This window comes from Vigna angularis, chromosome 6 (genome assembly GCF_016808095.1).
Source record: "Vigna angularis cultivar LongXiaoDou No.4 chromosome 6, ASM1680809v1, whole genome shotgun sequence".
NCBI classification, from domain to species: Eukaryota; Viridiplantae; Streptophyta; class Magnoliopsida; order Fabales; family Fabaceae; genus Vigna; species Vigna angularis.
In genome coordinates, this window is record NC_068975.1 from 19813017 (window position 1) to 19836667 (window position 23651).

General features: G+C 37.0%; 2 protein-coding genes and 1 pseudogene across 2 annotated transcripts; all 3 read left to right on the forward strand.

Annotated features, from left to right (window-relative positions):
• Positions 1-4442: 4442 nt before the first annotated feature.
• On the forward strand, positions 4443-8101 carry LOC108341432 (uncharacterized; annotated as a pseudogene).
• A 1494-nt stretch (positions 8102-9595) lies between these two features.
• LOC108341431 (uncharacterized) lies at positions 9596-10177 on the forward strand. The gene has a single exon (XM_017579118.1). The coding sequence runs from the start codon at positions 9596-9598 to the stop codon at positions 10175-10177; it is 582 nt and encodes a 193-aa protein (XP_017434607.1).
• Positions 10178-11428: 1251 nt separating this feature from the next.
• On the forward strand, positions 11429-14221 carry LOC108341430 (4-coumarate--CoA ligase-like 1). The gene is given in 6 exon segments (XM_017579117.2): positions 11429-11917; positions 12147-12728; positions 12858-13050; positions 13149-13294; positions 13686-13753; positions 13884-14221. Coding segments are annotated over 6 exon segments (1728 nt in total). The 3' UTR covers positions 14134-14221.
• Positions 14222-23651: the final 9430 nt, after the last annotated feature.

Sequence of the window (23651 nt, forward strand, 5' to 3'; positions counted from 1 at the left end):
GAGTGGTCGATTTGCGCTTTTTGAATTTGACTTTGAGCGGGGAAACACGTGTCATACTATCATAGGTCGTTTGTCTCGAGTAGCGGTATCGTCACTTGATCTGAGCCGTTGATCGTGCCAGATTTGAATGGTGGATGTGGATCAGCGGTTTCAAAAATTTTGCTATAAATAGGAGCGCAGGGCTCAGTCACTTTCACACGCACTCTTTTCTTCTGTTGTTACCGTCCGGCTGAAAATTCTTTTTCCAAGGTAATTAATAAATGTCTACTGTTCGTGTTTCTTCTTTTAATGAGTCGACGGGCAGGGGAGGCGGGGAGTCATCCGACGGGAGCCAGTCATCGTCTCTCAGCTCGGTGTCTTTGCCTTATCTTGAAAGGCCCGAGCAAGAGGGGGGATCGGGGTCGAAGTCTTCCGCGGGTGGCGGCGAGAGGGTTATAAACGAGATATCGCTCTTCCTTCTTCAGGGGAGCGTAGTCATAAACGTTGAACGGGCTGAACCAGCCGGTGGGTAGCCCGTGATCGGGGGATACGACTGGGCTTCCCACGAAGTGGGGTCCTACGAGTCTGACTTTTCTACCCGGGAGGAATTACGGTTGTGGGCGGAATGTTCGTACATAGCGAGGGATGGGGAAGATGCCCGTTTGCTCCGTCTCGACATTAGTCATCCCAACGAGCGAGTCTTTCACGGAAAGTGGACTCTTACTAAAGACTTTTTCTTTGTATATACGTATCGTTCAACCAGATGTTGATTCAGGTGTCGTTCACTGCGTTCCAATCGGTCATGCTCTGAAGGCTGAACGTTGCCCCCTCACAATTACACCCTAACGGTTGGGCCTGTATTCAAGCGTTCGTGGCGATGTGTTCAGCGCTAGCGATTACTCCCACGATGGCTTTCTGTTCAAGCCGTACTCGGAGTCTCTCAAAAATTTCAAGCACCGCTACTTCAAAGTAATAATCAAGGAAGACAGTCGCTCCCAATTTCATACCGAAGCGGGCGGTCCCTTGTTCCCCTTTTATTGGACGAGGGATCCTTCCAAGATAAATGTTGTGCCGGTCAGCGCTATAACCCATGTTGATATAGAGGCGTTTAAGACCATTGACGCCTTATCCCGCTGCCTCCCTACCCGAGACCTAGTTGAATGTCTTGGGCATGAGGATTTTGACCAAATGGCGTTCGGTATGGCGTTTGCCACTATCTGCTTGTTATTTTCCTATTAACTTAGTTAAATTTATGTTTCCTTTTCAGATATCATGTCTCTCCCAATGCCCCGCAAGACAAGTTATGTGCCGTCTTCTCGGAGGAGGGATCCCCGGTCGGTCGGGATCAAGTCATGCGTTGACGGGCTCTTAATCGAGGACGGTGCTGCCGCCGGATCCTCCCGTGACAATTGCCACTCAACCGCCTCCCGTGGTAAACCTGGAGACGTCTGAGGCGGCCGTCATCCCCGTTGCTACCCCTCTGGATAAGAAGAGGAAATCCAAAGAGGGAGAGAAGTTGTCCTCGAAGAAGAGTCGCCAGGAGGGTAGCACTCCTCACCCCTTGTCGGGCGGTCTCTTCGACCCGGCTTTTAATGCTGGCGGTCGCGTGAGCTTTCATATGAGCTCGTCGCAACGAGCGGTGGTGGAAGCTCTGTCGAAAAAGGACATCACTGAGGCCGCCTTGGAGTTCGCGAGCCGGGGGGCTATCCTGGCCTGGTATCTGCGCGAGTTTGCTGACCGTAGGAGCGCCGAGGACGTCCAAGCAGAGCTGGTCGCAGAAAAGAAGACGGTAGAGGATATTCGGACTCGGATGGAGGCTCTTACTCTTGAGCATCAAGAATGCGAGAAGAAACGATCGGCGTTACAAGAGAAATTGGACGAAGCGCGTCTTGAGCTGAGCACGACCGTCCAACAACTGAAGGATACTCGAACCGGTCGTGACCGATTGGCGGAAGAGGCTGGACGGCTGAAATTGGAGGCGAAGAGGCTGACTGCAAGCGACAAAGAGCTGCAAAAGTAAGTAGATCGCCTGGCCGGCGAACTGGTGAAGGCTAACGAGGCCATTGTTACTCTGAACAACAATGTTCAGATTGAGCATGAAGAAGGTTTCAACAAGGCTCTCCGTCAGGCCGCCTTTCTGCTGGGGGCGGACCCTTTGGCTGTTGGTTTCGACATTGGCCAGAATGTTTATGACGGCAAGATGATGCCGATAGATGCTTCGCTGGTAAACGAAGAGGTGGCGGGCGATGAAGATGTCCGTCCGGACGAGGACGATGATGAATGATGAATGATGAATGATGAATGATGAATGATTGAACGTGGGGGGAGTGTTTTTTGTTTTTTGTTTTTGCTTTTTGTGGGAACTATAACATTTTGTATACCGACGGGTGGTCGTTCACTCCTGAATGTAACTACAAACTTGAATTTTATCAATGAACTTTTGAAGTCTTTAAACTGTGCTTTATCATCCGATCGTCCACTTTATTTTTTACCTACGATATTTGTCATACACGCTTTTTGGAAAGTTACGCTGCTAAGAGTTTTTGCTGGGTTTCGACCGTTCGGTAAGTTTTTCTTTCGGGTGACAGTGATTCTATTTATGAACTCGCCCTTCACCACCCGTTCGGCGTAGTTAGCTTTCGGGTGGCAGTGGTTCTATTTATGAACTCGCCATTCACCACCCGTCCGACTTAGTTAGTTTTCGGATGACAGTGGTTCTATTTATGAACTCGCCATTCACCACCCTTCCTCTGGTTAATGCGTCAATAGTTTAAGTAGTAAGAGTAGTGGGAAGTCGGAGCATTATATTAGATATCTGGAATGAAAAAGACATTACAAGAGCAAATTCAATTGAAGTAAAATTTTAAGTGGGAAGCGTTCCACGTATTGGGGACGGTTTTGCCGCTCGGGTGGCAAAGACGGTATGCTCCGTTTTGAAGGTCTTAAGTCACCCTGAAGGGCCCCTCCCACTTTGCCACGAGTTTCTGATGGGTGGTCGTTCTTCGTGCGTCACCTGTCTTCCTCCATACCAGGTCGCCTTCCTTGAAGCTTCGGGGTCGCATCTTGGGGTTGTACTTCTTCTCTACCATTTGCCTACAGGCTTCGACCTTGAGAACTGCCCGGTCGGGTCGTTCATCCAGGGTGTCCATCTCTACCCTAAGTTCTTCGTCGTTGAGAAGAGGATCTTGTGGTTGTCGTCACAAGGAAAGCTCTCCCAATTCTACCGATAACATAGCACCAGAGCCATAGGTAAGGGCGAACAGGGTGTCGTCGGTTGTTCCGTGCGGGGTGCATCAGTACGCCCACAATACTTCAGGGAGTTCATCTACCCACACTCCCTTCATTTCTCCTAACCTCCTCTTCAGCTCGACCACTATGGTCTTATTCACAGCCTCTGCCAAAATGTTCCTGTATGGGGTCGAGTCACCAAAATTCGTGAGCTCTCAGTCACGTCCGTCCGGTCCTCTTCACGATCTGTCTTTCGGCTAGTCTTTGTTCGTTCGTCCTGTGCGCCTGGGAGGGTACCTGTTAAAGGTGTTCCGATGCTTAAGTTAGTAAAAGGTCCGATCGGTTGTTTTAGTACCGCAATAAATGTGCAATTAATGAATCTGCCTACCTCTTACCTTTGACTTGTATTTATAGTTTTGGTCATGGGCCTAAGATTAGCAGGGCCTTAATCACGGCCCAATCTCGAACCCAATCCTCTAATTGGTGTTTTACCTTAATCACTTCTGCAAACCTACCTGTCATGGCCGTCCGGGTTGAGTGCTCGAGTTCGGCCGGATGTCTCACGTCCTATGTCCGGGACTGTTCGGGGTAATCTGATACATCTATCTTTTGGATTGAATATTTTAAAGAGATGGAGAAGAAATTTGGCTTTGGATTTCATAAAGGAAAATGGAGAAAATAAAATGTTTGAAGAAGATAAAGGTAAATTAAAAACGTTGGGTGAATTAAAAAGAATTTCTAAAATTTCTAAATGTTACCCCACTGCTAATTTCTAAAACTTCTCTTCTCGTTTCAGCCCCCAAGCTCCAAAATATATCTCCTTTGATTTGCCTATAACTTGTATTTATTCATAGATGCTCTCGCTCCTTAAACTTAAACACAAATAACCTATTATGCTTAAAAATAAAAACATACAACATATATTAAATCAACTAATATTAATACACATATTAAATATAATTACTCCTAATTAATTATTTTACACGCTTATACTATAATGTAAAACACAATTCTTTATAGCATCCCACAATACAATATAAAAAGAAACTAATAAAAAATTGAAGAATAAATTACAACAATGATTTATATTTTTTGTTTTGTTTTGTGAAACTATCTCTACAAAAATTATTAATTTTAGGAGAGGTTATTTCTCAGTGGTGTCGAGAACCTCGGAAAATTTCCGGCGGTTTAAAATAAACCGCCCGTAATAGTTATAATTTATAATTTTTAAAATAATGTTTCTGCGTCTTCATTCTTTTTGCTTTTTTTCCCGCAAACCGCTATCTTCTTTTCCCTGCTGCCTTCATTTTCTCCCAAACCACAATCTTCATTTCGCTACACCTCTCCGCCACCGCTACCGGAAGCTTAATTCCAGTCTCTGCTCCTTCTCTTCCTTCTCCGAGAAGCACCACACAAACTCCCCAACTCCGATGACGTCGTCGAGCTTCCTCTCTTCCCTCTCCCTCTGGTGCTCTTCCCCGGCGCCATCCTCCCCTTGCAGATCTTCGAGTTCCCCTGCTGCATCATGATGCACACACTCCTCCAAGCAAACCTCCGCTTCGGCGTCATCTACACGGATGTCGTCTCTGGAACCGCTGCCGTTGGCTGCGTCGGCGAAGTCATAAAGCATGAGAGCCTCGTGGATGACCGCTTTTTTCTCATCTGTAAGGGCCAGGAACGGTTCTGAGTGAACAGTGTGGTGCGCACGAAACCCTACCTGGTCGCGCAGGTGACGTGGCTCGAGGACCGACCATCTCCCTCCACCGACCTCGATCTGGACAGGCTGGCCACCGATGTGGAGACCTACATGAAGGACGTTATCCGGTTATCCAACCGGTTGGGAGGGAAACCAGAGAAGGAGGTTGGGGATTTGAGAAGAAACTTGTTTCCAACGACATTCTCGTTCTTCGTTGGCAGCACCTTCGAGGGCGTGCCAAGGTGCAAAATGAATCTGGCAGCACCACAAGCGCCACCACCAACACTGCCATGGCAACGAAATCCATGGTGTCAGCATGCCACTGTTGTTGTTTGGTGACGAAACTGATGAGGAAACTGAAGCGACGTGGGCGCACACTACGACCGAAAAGTGTGAGTTGACAAGGTTCGTTCCAATGTCGCTATGATCCGTTGAGTTATTCCTTGAACTTTGATTCCACTGGATGTGGCAGCTTAATGGATGAAGATTACTACAAGTTCTACGCTTTCTCTTCCAAGTTTGTGGCAAATCCAAGAACAACTTCTTCATGCCCTGTTCTTCAACTACAATCAGGGAACTCCCATTAACCACCACAATGAATCTCTTCACTTTTTTCTTTCTCAAACCCTCTTTCCAATGATATAAAGATGGGTATTGTAGGGATCTAATGTCTATGAGCTTCTACCGTACCATATATATTGAATCATATTAGTTATCTTATGGTTAATTTCGTTTAACTTCAAACATATTCGTTGCTAATCTCTTCAGATGTCTTATTTCCAGTGTTAATTGGTGATTTATACTCTATACCAAATGTATTGTTGCTTGTAAGTGTAACTTCGTGGCAACATATTGAGAAAATAGTTGTAAATTCTTTTCATGCGTAAACTCTGCTTGCCAAGTAAGAGAAAATTCCATTAATATATCTACTTTCAAATGATCTTGTACATTAGAGTTCTAATTACAGCTATGATGAAACTAAAAGAGTTATATGTTTGTTGTTTTTGCAGTCGTATTTTTTCAGAGATTATTGGGAAGACATTGGAACAATAAAATCCTTTTGTGATGCTAACTTGGCTCTTACTGAAGAGGTAGGTTCAAGATGTTTACAACTATAATTTTTCCCATTCTGTTTAGTATAACTAATAAGCAGGAGTACCTTCATTATGGTTCATCATGCAGAGGCCTTACGGAATCAGAATTAGTATTTTACTTGATTTAAGAAACTAAGTTGATTTCCACTTTACAATATGACATTATATTTCAGAAACTAAGTTGATTTAGTCTTTGTCTACATGAACTTGCCACTTCAATTTCCCAGGTAAACTCAATTCTCACTTTCACTCTATCTTCTTTCTTCTCTATACTTTTGGCCTCTAATATGTCTCCTGGTTCACTTATTAATACTGAAAAAATGGTTACAGTTACAATTACTGATATTCCAAACATGTAAGACTAAAAAAGCTAGCTGTGTCAACAATATATATATATATATATATATATATATATATATAAATTATGACACTTAAACTTTCAAACATAATTAGAAAAGAAGGTTTTACATTATTATTATTATGTTGAAGGTTAGAAGGCTAGGAAAGAAGGAAGCAACAACATGAATCCCGATGTGGCTGCTACTTCAGATGTACCCAACATTAAGATACCAGATATCAGGAGATGGTGAAAGGCATGATCAAACTCCTCCTCCTGTTGCTGCTTCACATGCCTCATCATCCAATGAGGTGGATGAAATTACGAACTCTGTACATGGTAAGTTATGCTTTTAATTCATTAAATTTATTAAAAATAGTGAATTTTAAACATGTATTATCCTTTCTATAAAGTTTGGAATCACTTTCTGGAGTGATGTTTACATGCATTAAGAATAACGTTCATATTGCATTAGTGTTTACATTGTGATAACTATCATTATTATAATTTATATTCAAACTTTTTTAAAAAAATATTTAAAAATTCATTATTCCTAGAAAATCTTTCTAACTTCTACGTGAGTTTTTTTAGTACTTATGTGACTTCCAACATCCAGGTTGCTGGATTATAACCATCTTTGATATGAGGCACTCCTTGAACAACCTATATTAATCAATTTGTGAATATGTTAATGTTATAGAAGTAACTAGTATGCTCAATCTCATTTACACTAAAAGGTATACTACTCGTTCATGTGTCTGATATGTAACGGACACTAAACGGTATACTACTCCTTAATAAGGATAATTACATTGATTTTCTATAAGCTCATAAATTTATAATAGTATAAGTTTCTATTATGATTATAGAAATAAAAAACAAATCCTATATAATCACAGATATGTTAAATAATATATGTCTTATTGAGAATGTTTTTATTAAATCTCCCATATCTTTATAATGTGAAAATTTTCAAAGTTTTGTCTTTAAAAGTTTAATTATTGAAATTTTGACATGGGCTCACCTCAAAGTACTGTATCAGATGGGAAGAGTTGCTGCCAAGGTGGATAATAAAAAGTACTTAATTCTGAAGATAAACGAAGCCATGCTGAGTATAGTAAGGACTCAAAAACTGTAACATTGGGTGAGTGGATATCAAGTTGTTCACAATATCCTGATATGCGAGCAAATGTTTCTTGTTTCTTTGGGTATCCAGATATTGTGATGCTTCATTCGATGCATCCACTTGTTTTCCTTCCAGATAGAACATCCAGTAGAGTAGTCTTGCCAGCACCACTTACACCCATCAGAGCTGTTAGCACCCCTGGCCTAAAAGCACCATTAATACCTTTCAGAAGTTCAAGACGATTCTACATGATTTATTGCAGAACTTGAACTTTTATCTATTGAGGAAGTTTCATTTTGAATTTTTTTTGCAGGTAAATTAACTGATAAAAGTGATGTATATGCTTTTGGAGTTGTTCTACTGAAGCTTCTCGTTGGAAAGAAGCTTCTCGTTGTTCTACTGTAGCTATTTATGAAATTTAACTGGGTTGGTATTGGAAATAACATCTAGTTATTTACTTGTAGGGATATAGATTCCTGCATCATGTATTGATGTTCTGTAATGTTTTTTTGGTTGTGATCATTGTAAGGCCGTCATTTTTTGGCCTTTGTTTACGTTTGCTTCTTGATATTTTCTGGTTGTGATAATTGTAAGGCCGCGTCACTTGTAGGAATATAGCTTTACTCTTTTTTGTCATTGTCATTAATTTTCTACATTTTTGTGATTGCGTTTGTTAGTGATAAAACACCCCTCAAGTTAGGATTTTAACGATTTGATGTAAATTTACTGTTAAAGGAAGATAGTTATTCTCGTATTGCTCTAATATTATTAAAAATCTTGATGACTTCAATATATAATTCCAGGCTGTTAATATAGCTGCAAGGAAGCTTACTATCAACCAGCAATGTGTAAGAAAACTTGAACCCAGCATTAAACAATTTTTGCTATCATTAAAGTTTGGAGATAGCAAACTGTTGTACAATCAAGTGGAATACCTATATGATCTATATTGTTGTGCTCCATAGATCTTGTCTAGAGTACTATCCTATGTGACTATGTGATTGGAGAGCCACTGGTAAATAGTAATTTAGTTTTCTTTCTTGGTTGAGGTTAAAGTGATAGAATCTGGTTCAAAGAATTGGGATTAACAAAAGACAATTAGATTCAACAGACTTCTTCAACAAAAACCCAAAATACAAAGTAAACTTTTGGCTGAAAATTATGAGGATTTTAGAGTCTAGTTTCTTTCCAGAACAAGATAACCATTTAGTTGCCTTCCTCTTCTTTGTTATTTATCATAATCTCATTTTATTGCAATAAAAAACTAAAAACAAAAATTTGTACATATTTCCTACGGTTTTCACAAAACTCTCATCAGTACCGGCGATTTTCGTAAAACCTCTGCTAGTACCGACGGTTTTGACAAAACTCCGTTAGTACCGGTGGTTTTTACAAAACCTCCACTAGTACCGGTGGTTTTCACAAAACTTTCGCTAGTACTAGCGGTTTTCATAAAACCTTCGCTAGTACCGACGGTTTTCATAAAACTCCCGCTAGTACCGACGGTTTTCTCAAAATCGCTGGTAATTATTTAACGACGCAACTTTTTCCGGCAGTTTTCCTAACCGCGGGTAACCTATTTTTCGGAGATTAAAACTGTCAGAAATAGAAAAAATAACCCCGATAAAAATGTAGATTTTTGTAGTGTATACAAACATTTTATACTTTTTCTATTACTTTCTTAGTAAGTCTTTTATATTAGATTAACCTCTTGAATTGTTCAAAAAACATTGCACTATACTCCTTTTAAAGGTTTAGGTATTTTTATACAAACCCAAAATTCCAAGTGCTATTCTCTAAAAGAACACTTTTTGTACAAACCACCGTTATTATTACAATATTATTCAAATATGGCAAACAGTTGTTATGCAAACTTTTACAGTTTGCTTGCTTTGGGAATCTAAACAAGTGAGCCATCCCACCAACGGCTACTTTACTGGCTAAACCCTATCAACCCTCTCCCAACGGTCACATCTTTCTCTCACAACGCTCCACCACCATCCTATATATCTTCCCCCAAACACTCCTTCATCCAACACAGTTCCACGTTTTCAATTTCTCACAGTATAAACACTCTTCAACGTTGTTGTTGCTGCAAACACTGTTCAACGTTGTCATCTTAATCTTCAAACACCATGGTGATCAGGTTACTTTCACACGTTGTGTTGGCATTGCTCTTCACGTCTTTATGTTTGGTTCACGCAGGCAACGCTCCTGCCCCTTCACCCAAGTCAACACCATCGTCTGCTCCGGCCAAATCACCTTCTTTTGCCACTCCGCCGGTGCATTCTCTGGCGCCTCATCAAGCATCTCCTGCAAAGGCTCCAACTTTATCACCGCCTTCACAATCTCCAGTGGTTTCTCCATCTGGGTCTTCCGGTTCTCCGTCGCCGGTGGAGGCTCCGGTCACTCAGCCACCGTCTTCAGTATCTCAGGCTCCTAGCCCAGCCAAGAACGTCTCTTCACCACCGGCTCCATCTCCGGTGGCAGAGGCACCAACGCCGGAGTCTTCTGCTGGAATTCCTTCAAGTTCTGCCACACCAGCAGGTTCACCCATTACATTGCCATCCAACGGTGCCTCTCCGGAAACTGCTCCGGCGAGTTCTGCTCCAGAAAATTCACATGGTTCAGTTGGTGATATATCAGGTGCAAGTTCAACTGCAGCTTCAATGTTTCTAGGTGGTATGGCATTTTGGATGACTTTGACTGTCATCTAAAACATGGAAATTTGATTATTCTTTGTGTTCCAATTTTTGAACGACCATTGTTGTTACTTGTATTTTTTTAGTTCTTAGGTTATTTCGTTATTCTGTAATTGGTTAGTTTTATGTAAGTTAATGAATTTTTACTAACTATTTGGTTCAACTTGAAAAGGGTTTCTTGGACTCTGCCAAAAGTAGAATAGGATTTTACTTCGATCAGAAAAGAAAACGAAAGCTATTGGCACAATTACAAGTTAGTGTATCTCGCAATATTATTGTAATTTCAATCACTACTACAAAAAATCTATTATCTATAATATTTCCTGCAAAAGATTTTTCATAAAAAATACTTACAATTTTTATTATAAAAAATACTTACAATTTTTTTTACAATCCAGGAATTTTTATAGAAACATTTTTTTGCAGAAAATACGTGCAATTTTTTTCGTAAAAAAATATTTGCAAAAAATCAAAAGTGTAATTATGTTTTTAGTTTAGTAAATTTATCTTCTTCACAGAATCTCAATTACTCTCATTCTCATTAAACTCTCCCGTCGCACGCTCTCCTCATTATTTTTTAACGAAATTTAAGGAAAATAAGATAAACATTTATAAAATTAGTGAAAGGGGTAGATTTGATATAATTAAAATTATTTTAATTAATAAAATTATATAATTACACTTTTAACCTTAATTACAATAACAATCTAAAATAAAATTAGAAAATGATATTAATTGATTTAAATATTTCAACTATTGTTATTATTTATATTGTTTTCTATTATTATTTATATTATTATTATTGTTTTATATTATTATATAGAATGTAAAAAACAAAAATTGATTTTATATATATATGTAAAAGAATTGTGAATAATTTTTTAATTTTTGTTAATCGATTTTATTATGTAAAAGAGAATTGTGTGTGAGGGAAGGGGTAATTGAGTAAAAATATAAACTTTTTATGCAAATCTTCGTCACACCGAGAAGTAGTATATGTATAAATACATTGATATGAACATGCACAATTTTCACCTTTCTATCCGCAATAATAGTAAAATCATTTGAAAGAGATGCAGAGTGAATTGATTATGAATATTGACAGATTAGAAATAAAAAACATAAGAGTGATTGTAGGAACATTGCAGTTGGGCTTTGTCAATGACATGATTCAACAAATTACCAACAAAACACCCCCACGCATGGCAAATTGGCCATTTGCACTTCACTTGCAACTCATCTAACCTCACTCACCATGCAAAGAGTATGATCAGAGAATGTGCTTATAATAATCTGACATGCAACCTTGTATCCAGACACAACTGAAACATGGGAAGCAGCTACGTGGAAAGTTTGGGAGATGTGGAGGAACATGTCTTTCGTAGCCAGTACTCACCTGTCCCTATCCCTGACAATGTGACTTTGCCAGAATATGTGCTCCAAAATGCTGAGCTCTATGCTGACAAGGTCGCATTCGTGGATGCTGTAACTGGAAAACAGGTGACTTACGGTGATGTGGTGAGGGATGTAAAGAGGTTTTCAAAGGCCTTAAGATCTCTTGGTTTGAGGAAAGGGCATGTTGTCATTGTGTTGCTTCCAAATGTGGTTGAGTATGCCATTGTTGCTTTGGGGATAATGGCTGCTGGTGGGGTCTTTTCTGGGGCTAATCCAGCTTCTCATGTCTCAGAAATTAAGAAACAGAAAGAGTCTGCAGATGCCAAGATATTTGTCACAGATGCCACAAACTATCAAAAGGTATAATTCATCTTCATTTTTATACTAACTTCTTCAAACTCGCCTGAGGCTACTTTTAACTAAAACTTAACACAGTAGGTTTATGAATCTTTATATATGTCATTGAACTTTCTTTGTTTAGTGAATGTAAAAGTTAGAATTTTACTTGAATTCCCATGGCTATAATACATAGAATGAGAGTGTTAAAGTATAGTATTTGAGATTTGCTGAGTTGATATAACAAAAACAGGTGAAGGGTCTAGAGGTACCTGTTATTGTGGTAGGAGATGAAGTTGTTGAAGGTGGCATGAATTGGAAGAAGTTGATTGAAGCAGCAGAGAGAGGAGGTGGTGATTTTTCCAAGGAACCTGTTGAACAGAATGATCTTTGTGCCATGCCATTCTCATCAGGAACCACAGGAATGTCAAAGGGTGTGATGCTCACTCACAGAAATCTGGTGGCTAATCTCTGCTCTACACTCTTCAGTGTGACAAGGGAAATGGAGGGCAAGGTCACCACACTAGGCCTCATTCCCTTCTTTCACATCTATGGCATCACTGGAATATGTTGTGCCACTCTTAGGAGCAAAGGGAAAGTTGTGGTTATGGGAAGGTTTGAGTTGAAGAAGTTTCTCAATGCCTTGATCACACATGAGGTCACATTTGCACCCATTGTACCCCCTATCATTCTCAGCTTGGTCAAGAATCCCATAGTTGATGGATTTGACCTCACCAAGCTCAAACTCCAAGCTGTTATGACTGCAGCAGCACCACTTGCACCAGAACTTCTTAGTGCTTTTCAACACAAGTTCCCTGGTGTTTCTGTCCATGAGGTTGCTATACCAAATCCTATCAACATGTTATTTTCTGTCATGAATTAACTTTTACATTTTGCATAATAAGTTCTGAATATTTAGTATGGCGTGTGTCTACCTTCCTCAAGAGCTAGTTTTCTTTGGTAGGCATATGGACTTACTGAGCATAGCTGCATCACACTCACTCTTGCAACAAAAGGATTGGGCAGTGTTCATAAAAATTCAGTGGGATTCATCCTCCCAAATTTGGAAGTCAAGTTTATTGATCCTGACACTGGTCGATCCCTTCCTAGGAACACACCCGGGGAACTTTGTGTGAGAAGCCAATGTGTAATGCAAGGTAAGAATGCAGAAATAATCTACCCAAAAAGAAACCAGTTATAAGGTTACGATAGACTACACTCGGAATGAACATAAATTATGTGTCTTTTTCATTAGGTTACTATAAACAGGTGGATGAAACTGCACATACCATTGACAAGAATGGATGGCTTCACACAGGTGACATAGGATTCATAGATGATGAAGAAAATGTCTTCATCATTGATCGTATCAAAGAGTTGATCAAATACAAAGGTTTCCAAGTAAGTTCTTGATACTTCAGAGGCTTACAACAATACAAGGGATTGTCACCTTTTTCAATAAAAAAAATAGAAAAAAACTATTGTTTTTATTACACCTAATAGTCTCGTATCACTATAAAATCAAGGTGTAAGAGAGTTTAAATACTTTTTCCTCTTTCCATCTGGAAAGACAAAACCATAACAGAATTACATCTTCCAAAGCGAACAATACTGGAATGTATGGTAAGCGAACAATACCTCGAATATACGATGATTGATCATGACCATACAACTTGAAACTTCTATGTTCAACTTTCTCATTTTTACATAATTATTTTGTCATGAAAGTATGTTTATTAGTAAACACAAATTGGTAAAGAATAAGGAATGATGTCATTTTGAACATATACAGGTTGCTCCTGCAGAGTTAGAGGCCATTTTGCTGAGTCATTCATCAGTTGAAGATGCAGCTGTAGTGCCGTAAGTAACCAAAATCGTGCTCTTTTGTTAATATAGTTAACATTGTTAATCTGACACTTGTGTTGGAATTTTAGTTTTGAAGGAAGTCATTGCAAAGTAATGGTTTTTTTTTTCTGTAATGGTTGTTTAGAATACCAGATGAAGATGCAGGGGAAATCCCAGGTGCAAGTGTGGTTTTGATCCCTGGTGCAAAGGAAAGTGAGGAGGACATAATGAACTATGTTGCCAACAATGCTGCACATTACAAGAAAGTGAGAGTGGTGCACTTTGTGAAAACCATACCAAAGTCACCCTCTGGAAAAATAATGAGGAGGCTCATCAAAGACAAGATGATTCAAAAGATAAAGACAACTTCCTCAACAAAATCTCAGAATGTCTAAAATCAATGGCTTTGATTTTCATGTCTCCATTCTCAGGGTTGCAAACTTGTTAGGTGATCACTGATTTGATGTTCTCAGAAATATTTGAAAATAAAATTTGAGACTCTAGTTGATGTTGAATTCCCATTTACTTCTGTCGTCTGATTTTACTTAAAAAGATTGTTTGTGCTTCAAAAAATAGATTATTTGTTAACTATAATAGTTTATTACAATAAAAATCTGTCTGAGAGGGTAAATTGAAAATTGGTTCTACGATAAATTAAATCATTTTTATTTTAAAAATTCTGATATATTATATGAATAATTATTTAACTAATATAAAAAATTAAACGAGAAATAAAAAATAATAATCCTACAAACTTATCTTTTCTGAAACCAGAGATAAGGAAGAGATAAATCTCTTCATTCAATCATCATGACACAGTTACAAAAAACAATCTTTTTAAGTTTAATTACAGTATAAGACTGTAATTGTTTACTGTTAAATGTAATTAATTCTAATTTATAATTATTACTGTATTTTAGAATGTTACAATCACACTCAAAAACAAGATCAAAAATAGAAAGAGATGGATTAGGAGAACAAGAAGAAAAAACAAATTTACTAATATTAATGCCACAGATATACTACAATTAATAAATTAATAAGGTAGGTAAAAAGAAAAAGTATCTATATATTTATTTTTTAATTGTCTTTAATCAATAAAATATAAAAATTTATTTTATTTATTTATTTAATAATTACAATTTATTTGATCCGATATTTTATTAATTATTTCATATATTATAAAAAAAGTTTTACAAAATCAATCACCTAATTTAATGAAAAAAACATTGGTTTAGATTGAATCTAACTTAATCCACCTTAATCATTTGAATGGAATTGGGTTATTCGTACAGTAAATTTTGGAATTTTTTTAAATGAAAATTTCAGTATTCAAAATTTTGAATCAAAACAGCAAACCATGAGAACTGAATACAAAATAAATAAATAAATAAATGAAAAGCCTTATTCCCTTCAGCTGAAGCTTTAAAGCACCACAGCACATGGTGCTGTTATTCCACCAGATTAGAATATGATTTTGCTGAAGTAACATCTTCATGAAGCCATTCAGGAAACGTAGAACACAATCTTTTGTGACATTGTGAAGGAAGCATATGTGAAACATTTTCTATGCAAGATCTGTGTTCCTTGAATGTATTACAGCACCTAAATCAATGTTCATTTTCAATGTTTTCGGTGAAACCAGTTCATTAAAAACTCCGAAATCGCGTTTGTATTGTGTCCCTACCACATGCAGAGGAAGAGAAAGTCACCCATGAGACATGTTTTAAATACTCAATCTTCTACTTTTGCCCAAATCTGCATGTCAACATCACATACAATAGACTAATAACTAGTAACAATTTTATAATATTATATTGCATTTGCCAAACATGCATTATGTTTGCAAAAGAAAACAAAAACTTTATTCGGAAAATAGCGATATGCAATATTTATAAAATGCGTAAAGAAGGAATAAAGTTTAATATGTTTTTAATGGATATAAATTTGAAATATATTTTTATTTTAAACATTAATATATTTTGATTCTAACATTTAAAGATAAATATATATAATTTTTTTAATCTGACAATTATAAGAACCTAAAAAAAATAAAGTATTATAATTTATAAGTGTTTTAAATTAAATGGATCATATTATTTTAATGTTAAAATAATTTGATTATATAAATAGAATTTTATAAGCATGTCTTGTAAAACACTTACTATCATTCTAGAATATTTTCTCTAGATTTTTTTTTAAGTTTTTTAACTCTTGATTTATCTCTTTGACAATTAAAATGTATCTAGACGATCACCACAGTGAGGTCTACAACTTCATTCAATCAGTTTCCCTAAAATAGTAAGTTAGTTTCTACTATTTTCTTTGGTCGGTTTTACCACTAGTGCAAAATAGGGATAAGAACACGGGTCATACGTCTCGGTTTTTAGAAAACCGAAGCATATGTAAAGGCGGTGGCATTTTCGCAATTTCGACGAACTTATACGTCTCGGTTGTAAAAAAACCGAAGCATAAAAATCGTTAATTTTTTAAAATTGCCCTACTACCTTGGTCCTCTAACCGAATCGAGGCATAAACGTTCTGAATACCTCGTGTAAGACCCTAGAACCTCAATAATTTACCAAGTTGTGAAAAGTTCAAGTTATAATGTAAAATGGAATGCTGTCAGGTTTGATATGGTTTACTATTTTAATTATAACTTTTTGTAGAAAATATCAATTGAGTTGATTCTTGTTTTATTGGAAACTAGACTCAAAGAGCTTCAATTTGACCACTCATACGCATATTTTGGACTTCGGGAAGGGGTCTAACCGAGCTGAGGAAAAGATGACAGTTTTGCTGTCCAGGGGCTAGCGTCCAACCTTAATTTTAGGTGTATTTTTACAAGTTGCGACTTTTTGGAGTGGGTAGGTTGTGTTCTGCACTAGGAGAACATTTTGGGACCCTTTGGAGACTTTCCTACCATGTTTTAGGGCTGGAAAATGGTTTAGGAAGGTCCATTGGTTGTTTATTATTGCTAAGTGCCAAGTGCATGGGTCTTTAGTTGTCTAAGGCATCTTCTTTTAATTCCAAATCAGATTTGGAGTTTTGGGGGAGAGTAGAGAGGTCCTTGGTGAGAGGTGAACTAAATCCTAAGTGTCCTAAGTGTGGAGGCTGACTTGGTCTAGCAAGGAGGAGAGGAGTTGCTCTCTTTGAAGAAGAGTTTAAGGTGTTTTAGTCTTCATGAGGTAAGGGGAGCTAACTCAACTTAATTTCTAGAATTTTGTGGTTAGAAATATGGTTCCAATTGCTTGATTTTGATGAAGGGGAGCTAATCCTTTCTTGTTATGATCATGAATATGAATATGAATATGTTAAAAATTTGGTAATGGTAGTTATCTATTGACTTGTGTAAAATTTGGTTTTCATGATTATAATTTCTTATTTTCGAGTTATTGTGGTGATAAATTTCTATTAATTGTTTTCACCGTTGGATTTAGCTAACATTTTAATCTGTGAATCCTAAGACATATTACTAAACTTTGACCGTTCGGATTTGAAACTAGAAGTCTATACTTGGAGAAATAAATCCTGTAAGTTTGAGTAAATTAGTTACCCCTGTAGTTCTGTTACTAAGTTGTCTCGGTAAAATATAGATTCTGATCTATTTGACCGTTAGATCAACCTAAAAATTTGATATATTATCCCTAAGACATATTAATACACTGTGACCGATCGGATTTGTAATTGAAGGTCTATGCTTAGAGAAAGAAATTTCGAAAGTTTGAAATATTTGATGAACACTGTAATTCTGTTCTTAAGTTATAATGGTAAAAATTTCATATATATTCCATTTACCGTTAGATTGAGCCCAAACTTTAGTATGGAGTTCATAAGACATATTAGGTTATCTTGGCCGTTCAGATTTGGAATTAGATGTCTGTGCTTAGAGGAATTCATTCCGTATTTTGAGTTTAACCGAGAACCACTTAAATTTCTGTCTCTGAGTTACCTCGGTAAAACCTTCATATCTACTTAGTTAACCCTTAGATTAACCTGAAACTTTAGTATGAAGTTCCTAACAGATAGGGACATACTTAGACCATTCGGATTTTAGATACCGATTTAGAGATATTAATTTCGTAACTTCTCAGGGATCTCAATATTGCTTAATTTATGTTTTTGGATCATTTATACAAAATTGATGATTTCTGCCTCATTAACCGTTGGATTGGACTGAAAAGCTTACCATATGATCTAAACATGTTGTTGATTAGTTTGATTGGTTCAGATCGTCGATAAATAATATGTTGAAAAAGGTAATTTGGTTAATTTGTGCTACTTTGGTAAGTAGGCAGAATTGAAACTGAGATATGTTGATTGGTTATTATGTGCTTGTTGAGCATGATTGGTTTGGGATTAGTGGTTGAGATGGCATGTGATTGGTTATGAATGATATGTTAGGAAAATTTAATTTGGTTAATTTATGCTACATTGGTAAGTAGATAGAAGGGAATTAAGAAAAGTTCACCGGTTCTCTTATGCTTGTTGAATATGATTAGTTTTGGATGAGTTGTGGTTGATTATGAATAATTTGTTGAAATAATGTAAATGATGTTGGTTTGCGCTACTTTGGTAAGTAGGCGAGTAGATGTTGGGTCTGCGTTACTTTGGTAAGTAAGCAGGGTGATTTGCGCTACTTTGATAAGTAGGCAGGATGAGATGATGAATGAAGAGATAAAGAGAATGATATAAATCGGGCTACTTTGATAAGTAGGCAGATTAACTATATTGTGCTACTTTGGTAAGTAGACAATATTATCTTGCTGCGCTACTTTGGTAAGTAGGCAGAAGATCTTGTTTTATGCTACTTTGGTAAGTAGGCGAATTAATTATACTGTACTGCTTTGGTAAGTAGACAATAATGTCTTGCGTGCTGCTTTGATAAGTAGACAGTATTGTCTTGCGGTGCTACTTTGATAAGTAGAGAGAATAACTTGGTTTGTACTACTTTGGTAAGTAGGTCGGATGAGGTGAAGTTGTAACACTTTGATAAGTGGAATAGTAAAATTGTTGAGCAATGATATTGTGATAATATGTTGAGTGGGTGTGCTTAACTGTATTGAATACTGTGGATGTATTATTAACAGATTGTGAATGGATTGTATGCTTGTTTCAGTTAGCTCACCCTATTGTTTGTGTTTGTGTATGTGAATGCAATGATCGTATAACGTGTGATATTATACGGGAGCAGAAACTATTTCAGATGAATTAGCAGATGGTTCTGGACTTGCTTAGAAGATGAGAGATCTGTGGGAAAAAAAAGAGACATGGGGAATTTCTAAATAAATATGTTTTGAAATTTCAAACTGTGTGAAATTTTAAATTTCAGAAGTTTATGAATTGTGTGAAATTTTATTTTAGAAGACTTGTGTTATAATAAAGCACTTAATATTTTGTTGGTGTTGAAAATTGTTAAAGAAAAGTTATATATGTATTTTTGTGGAAAAATAAATTGTAACGCCTAAATCGGGGTGTTACACCTCGGTCCTCTAACCCGAGGCATAAACGTTCCGAAATCCAAAAGGGGTCATTTACCCTAATTTCACTTTGAAGACTTGGGTATCCTCTGCTACTCCCGTCACTTGCAACATCCAGAGCACGCAGTGAAATCCTCTGCTACCCTAATTCCAAATTCACTTTCCCCTTGCCTATCCATCCATGCGAAATCCAGAAGCAGCTTAACGTTGGCGGCGAGTGCGGCGAGGCATGGCGAGGTGGCGGCGAGGCATGGTGAGGTCGCAGCAAGGTGGCGGCGAGATCTCTTCTTCCCTTCTTTCTTTTCAGGTTCAGACGCGATTTCGCGTAGGTAGGGGCGGCCGCTGCGACTTTGTCTCCGCCGCGTGACGGTCCTTGTTCGTGGAGGTGGTAGTAAGGGAGGTGCGATTCGATTTAGGGTTTCGATTTAGGGCTTGGCGACACTGTGGGAGGCACGACTCAGGCTTCGTTGGTGGCGGCTGACGGTTGACGGTGGATCTCGCCTTCGTAGGGGATGGACCGACAAGGGCAAGGTGATGGAAAACCAAAGGCGCGACGATGGACCGACAAGGGCGAGCTGATGGTGCAGCGGCGGTGGCGCGGCGAGGGTTTCGTTTTTGGCAGCGAGGGCTTATGCGTTTTTGGGTTCTCTGCCTTCAGTTTCAAAACTCATCATTCAATTTTATTTTTGTAGATTTTGCCTGCAATATGGAATGCATGCTGGAGTGATGAGAAGGGGCAAGAGAAGGCACCACGGAGGAAGCCATGGAAGCTTTGGAGATCCTACAGGAAGCACTGAAGGAGAAGAGGCTCTTTGAAGGAGAGAGCATAGGATTGGCAGATATTGCTGCCAATTTCATTGGATATTGGGTTGAAATATTGCAGGAAATTGTTTGCCAAGTTATTGCTGCCAGGAAATTGGGTTGAGATATTGCTGCCAAGTTGAGCCAAGAGATTGTGAATCGTCTGTCATCAAAGAGGGCCTGCCTCTAAGAGATGAATTGTTTGTTGTCTTCAAAGCTTGTGTAACCACTCTCTGGACGCACTTCTGCTTCCCCATGCTCCACAAGGTGTGGCAAAAAAATAAATAAATAAAAACCACTTTACTGCCTCGGTTCAGGTTTCAACTGAGACAATATAAGACAAGATACTAACTCGGTTTACAATCGAGGCATAAAAGGAAGACTTTTTACCTTGTCCGTATATGCCTCGGTTGAGAAACTGTTGCCTATGACCAAAAACAACCGATGTCATTTCCTTCCACTGTCTTTCGCTCATGTGAAGTCTGAGTCTTCTATAAGACTCTTTGTTAATCAGTGGTTCTAACGGTAGTGCCATCAAAATGGGTTGAAACCCGTGAGTCAACCCGACTCACCACGGGTTTGAGTCGGGTTGGGTTGGAAAAAAATGCAAAATATTTTATGCGAGCCAATTTTGACCCGGCTCACTAAGAACCCGACTCACACGGGTTGAACCCGTGGTGGGTTGGGTCGGCTCACCAATCCACTTATTTTTTTAATTAAATTAAATTAATTATTCAAATCCTATTTTTTTTATTGAAATCAAATTAATTATTCAAAATGCACAACCTTTACTTAACAATAGAGTCTTTCGCGCTTTTGTCTTTCCAAAAGTTCCCCTCTGCAAATAAAACCCTAAGATTATAGATTGGATAATATTATAGATGGAGATAAAGAAGAAGATGCTTCAAGAGAGCATAATACTGTGAATTTATCCATTCATGACTCCAATTTAATAGATGGATAAGATTGGATAATTCAGGAATATATCATTTGTTTTATCTTATTTTTAGACTTATCTACAAGCAAGCATGATAGTTTTATCTTGTGCTATATATTTTTGTTAACAACTATATGTAGTTTCTTGGTCAAACGGTTGTGTATATCTCATTAAACCAAATTGGCAAAATTTTATGCTTGATAGCTTATAATATATATATATATATATATAACAATATATTTCTTTTGTTTCATTTTCTTTTATATCAATTGGTCCAATTATTACTGTTTCAATTTGATTGATCAAAGTAACATGTTATAAGAAACTGAGAAGAAGAGGATGAAAAAAGGTTAATTAAGTCAGCCAATGAGCCAACCCATTTAACCCACCAATCCGTGGTGGGTCGGGTTCAAATTTTTTCAGCTCGCTAATAAATGAGTCGAGTTGAGTTGACTCACTAAGTGGCCAACCCATTATGAGTCGGGTCGGGTCGGGCCGGGTTACCCGTTTTGACAGCTTTATCTAACAGTATACCGTGATCATGTTTCTATGGATTGTAGGTGCATATAAAGTTCTTTGAGCCGATGGTCGTCTAAGCTCTTGTAGAGCAGTTTGGTCCTCTATAAGGTAAGGAAAGTTAATATTTGTTTTATTTTGTGCTAATAAGTATGTCTTTATGTTTGATCATGTTGTGAGACTGATGTTTGAGATAATAGGTGATTGTTTGAGATGATTATTTAGTAATAGTCTTGGTTTGATGTGTAAAATTGGGATTATTGTTGAATGGTTTATGTGAATGATTGTGAATTGGTACTTGTATGATCATTTGAATGTTGTTGTTTTAGAGTGTAAATTGTATAAAATTGATTTAATATTGGGAAGTAGAGAGTAGGCTAAGTTATAGGTTGGTTTTTTGGTTTAAAAAAAGGGTTTTGATAGGCGAAAAGTTGAGTTAATGGTCAAATTAGAGAAACTAAGTATTTGGGTTTGTTTTATAATCATTTGAAACTTGTTTAAGCTTTGAGTTAAGTGAAATATGATGTAGAATTGGTTGGTAGTTGATAGGTTAAGTTTTTTATGATTTTTAATTCATTTTGGGGTTTTGACTAGTGAAATTCTATGGTCGAGGGTTTATGTTAAAGTAGAGGCTTTGGGATCCGTTGTTGGGTTAATTCTGACTTGTTTAGATCCTTAGGTTTCCAAGTTCTGTGTTAGAAAGTGTGAAATTGAGTTTAGAAACTTTTGAGTTATTGAGTTGGTTTAGTGCACCTAGTTGTTGGTCTAATGAGTAAAGTGGTATTTCATTTTAACCATAAATATGTTTCAGCATCAATTCTAGTGATTAAGGAACCTATTTGATATGTTGGATGAGTCATAGGTGCAACCAAACTAGAAAAATCATGTTAAATGTCAAAACTGACAAGGATATTATCTTACTTGATAATCAATTATTTCAGTCAGAATATCATCTTTTGTTCAAAACTCTCTGGAATAATTGGTTATCACACATGATAATCAATTATTTCATTTAAAAGGTTGCCTTTGCATGATTTTTCTCTTTGAATGATTTAGAAGGTTGTCTTTGCTTTGGATTCCTTATTTGGTGAGTTAATTTATAAATTTGATATACTTAATTTATTTGATTAGATAAATATTTAAGGTTTGTGAACATGTTTATGTGTATGCTTATGGTTGATAGATATGATGTATGATATATGATGATGATGAGTATGTCTTGACCATGTCCATGGTAGATGGACGTAATTCATGACTCTTGTGGAAAGATTCAATGATGGTGCCCTGTAGTGTATGTATTATTGTAGGAGCTCAGTTTTGATTGTTATCATAACACTCTAATGGTCATCCATTCTCAAGTAGAGAGGGGGTCATGTGGTGAGAGTAGCAAGAGGTCCTAATATGGGGTCTTACCTTAAGCAAAGGGTTTTTTAACAGAATAATCTTGTGTGGTAGCTTGGGATGAGCTAGCTATTCCACCATTGCATGTGTACAAGTGTCATAGCTCGACAATAACACATGTATTCAGATTTTGAGTCTAGATGTCTTACTTGTTTAGGTGTTGTGTTTAGTTTGAACTGAAAATATAATATGTTACTTTGTGAATGTTAAGTATTAGTTTTTTGATATTAACTTACCCTTTCATTTTTGTTTGTTTGTGTATATTTGTTTTCTCTTTTGTAATGATCACCTTAAATAGTGTGAGCTTATAGAGACTTCTTCTAGTTGTTCCAAAGCAGAGAGTAGGCAAAACATCATTCTTAAGTTTTAATTCTCCATGTGTAAGTTTTTAACTTTAAAAATCTCAAATTTCTTGTCCATTATCATATTTGTAACACTTATTTTAATAGTTTTATATAAGTAAAAATGAGATGTTACAATAATTTTAATGTTTTTTTTATATATTGAACAACAATTCTAATTTAACATTTAAACTTAATCATGTATGATGAATAACGGTTTTAAATGTTATTTGACATATGTTAATATAATTTAATGTAATAGAATTAAAAAATTATATTTATTTAATTGTTAAGTTTGAGAAACAAACAATATCTTAAAAAATTAAGAAATTTTAATTTTGTATAAAAGTTTAAGATTAAAATCATATTTAATATTTTATAACAAATATGATTTTTGTAAAGAAAATTTATATAAATAATATGTATTAAATAAAATT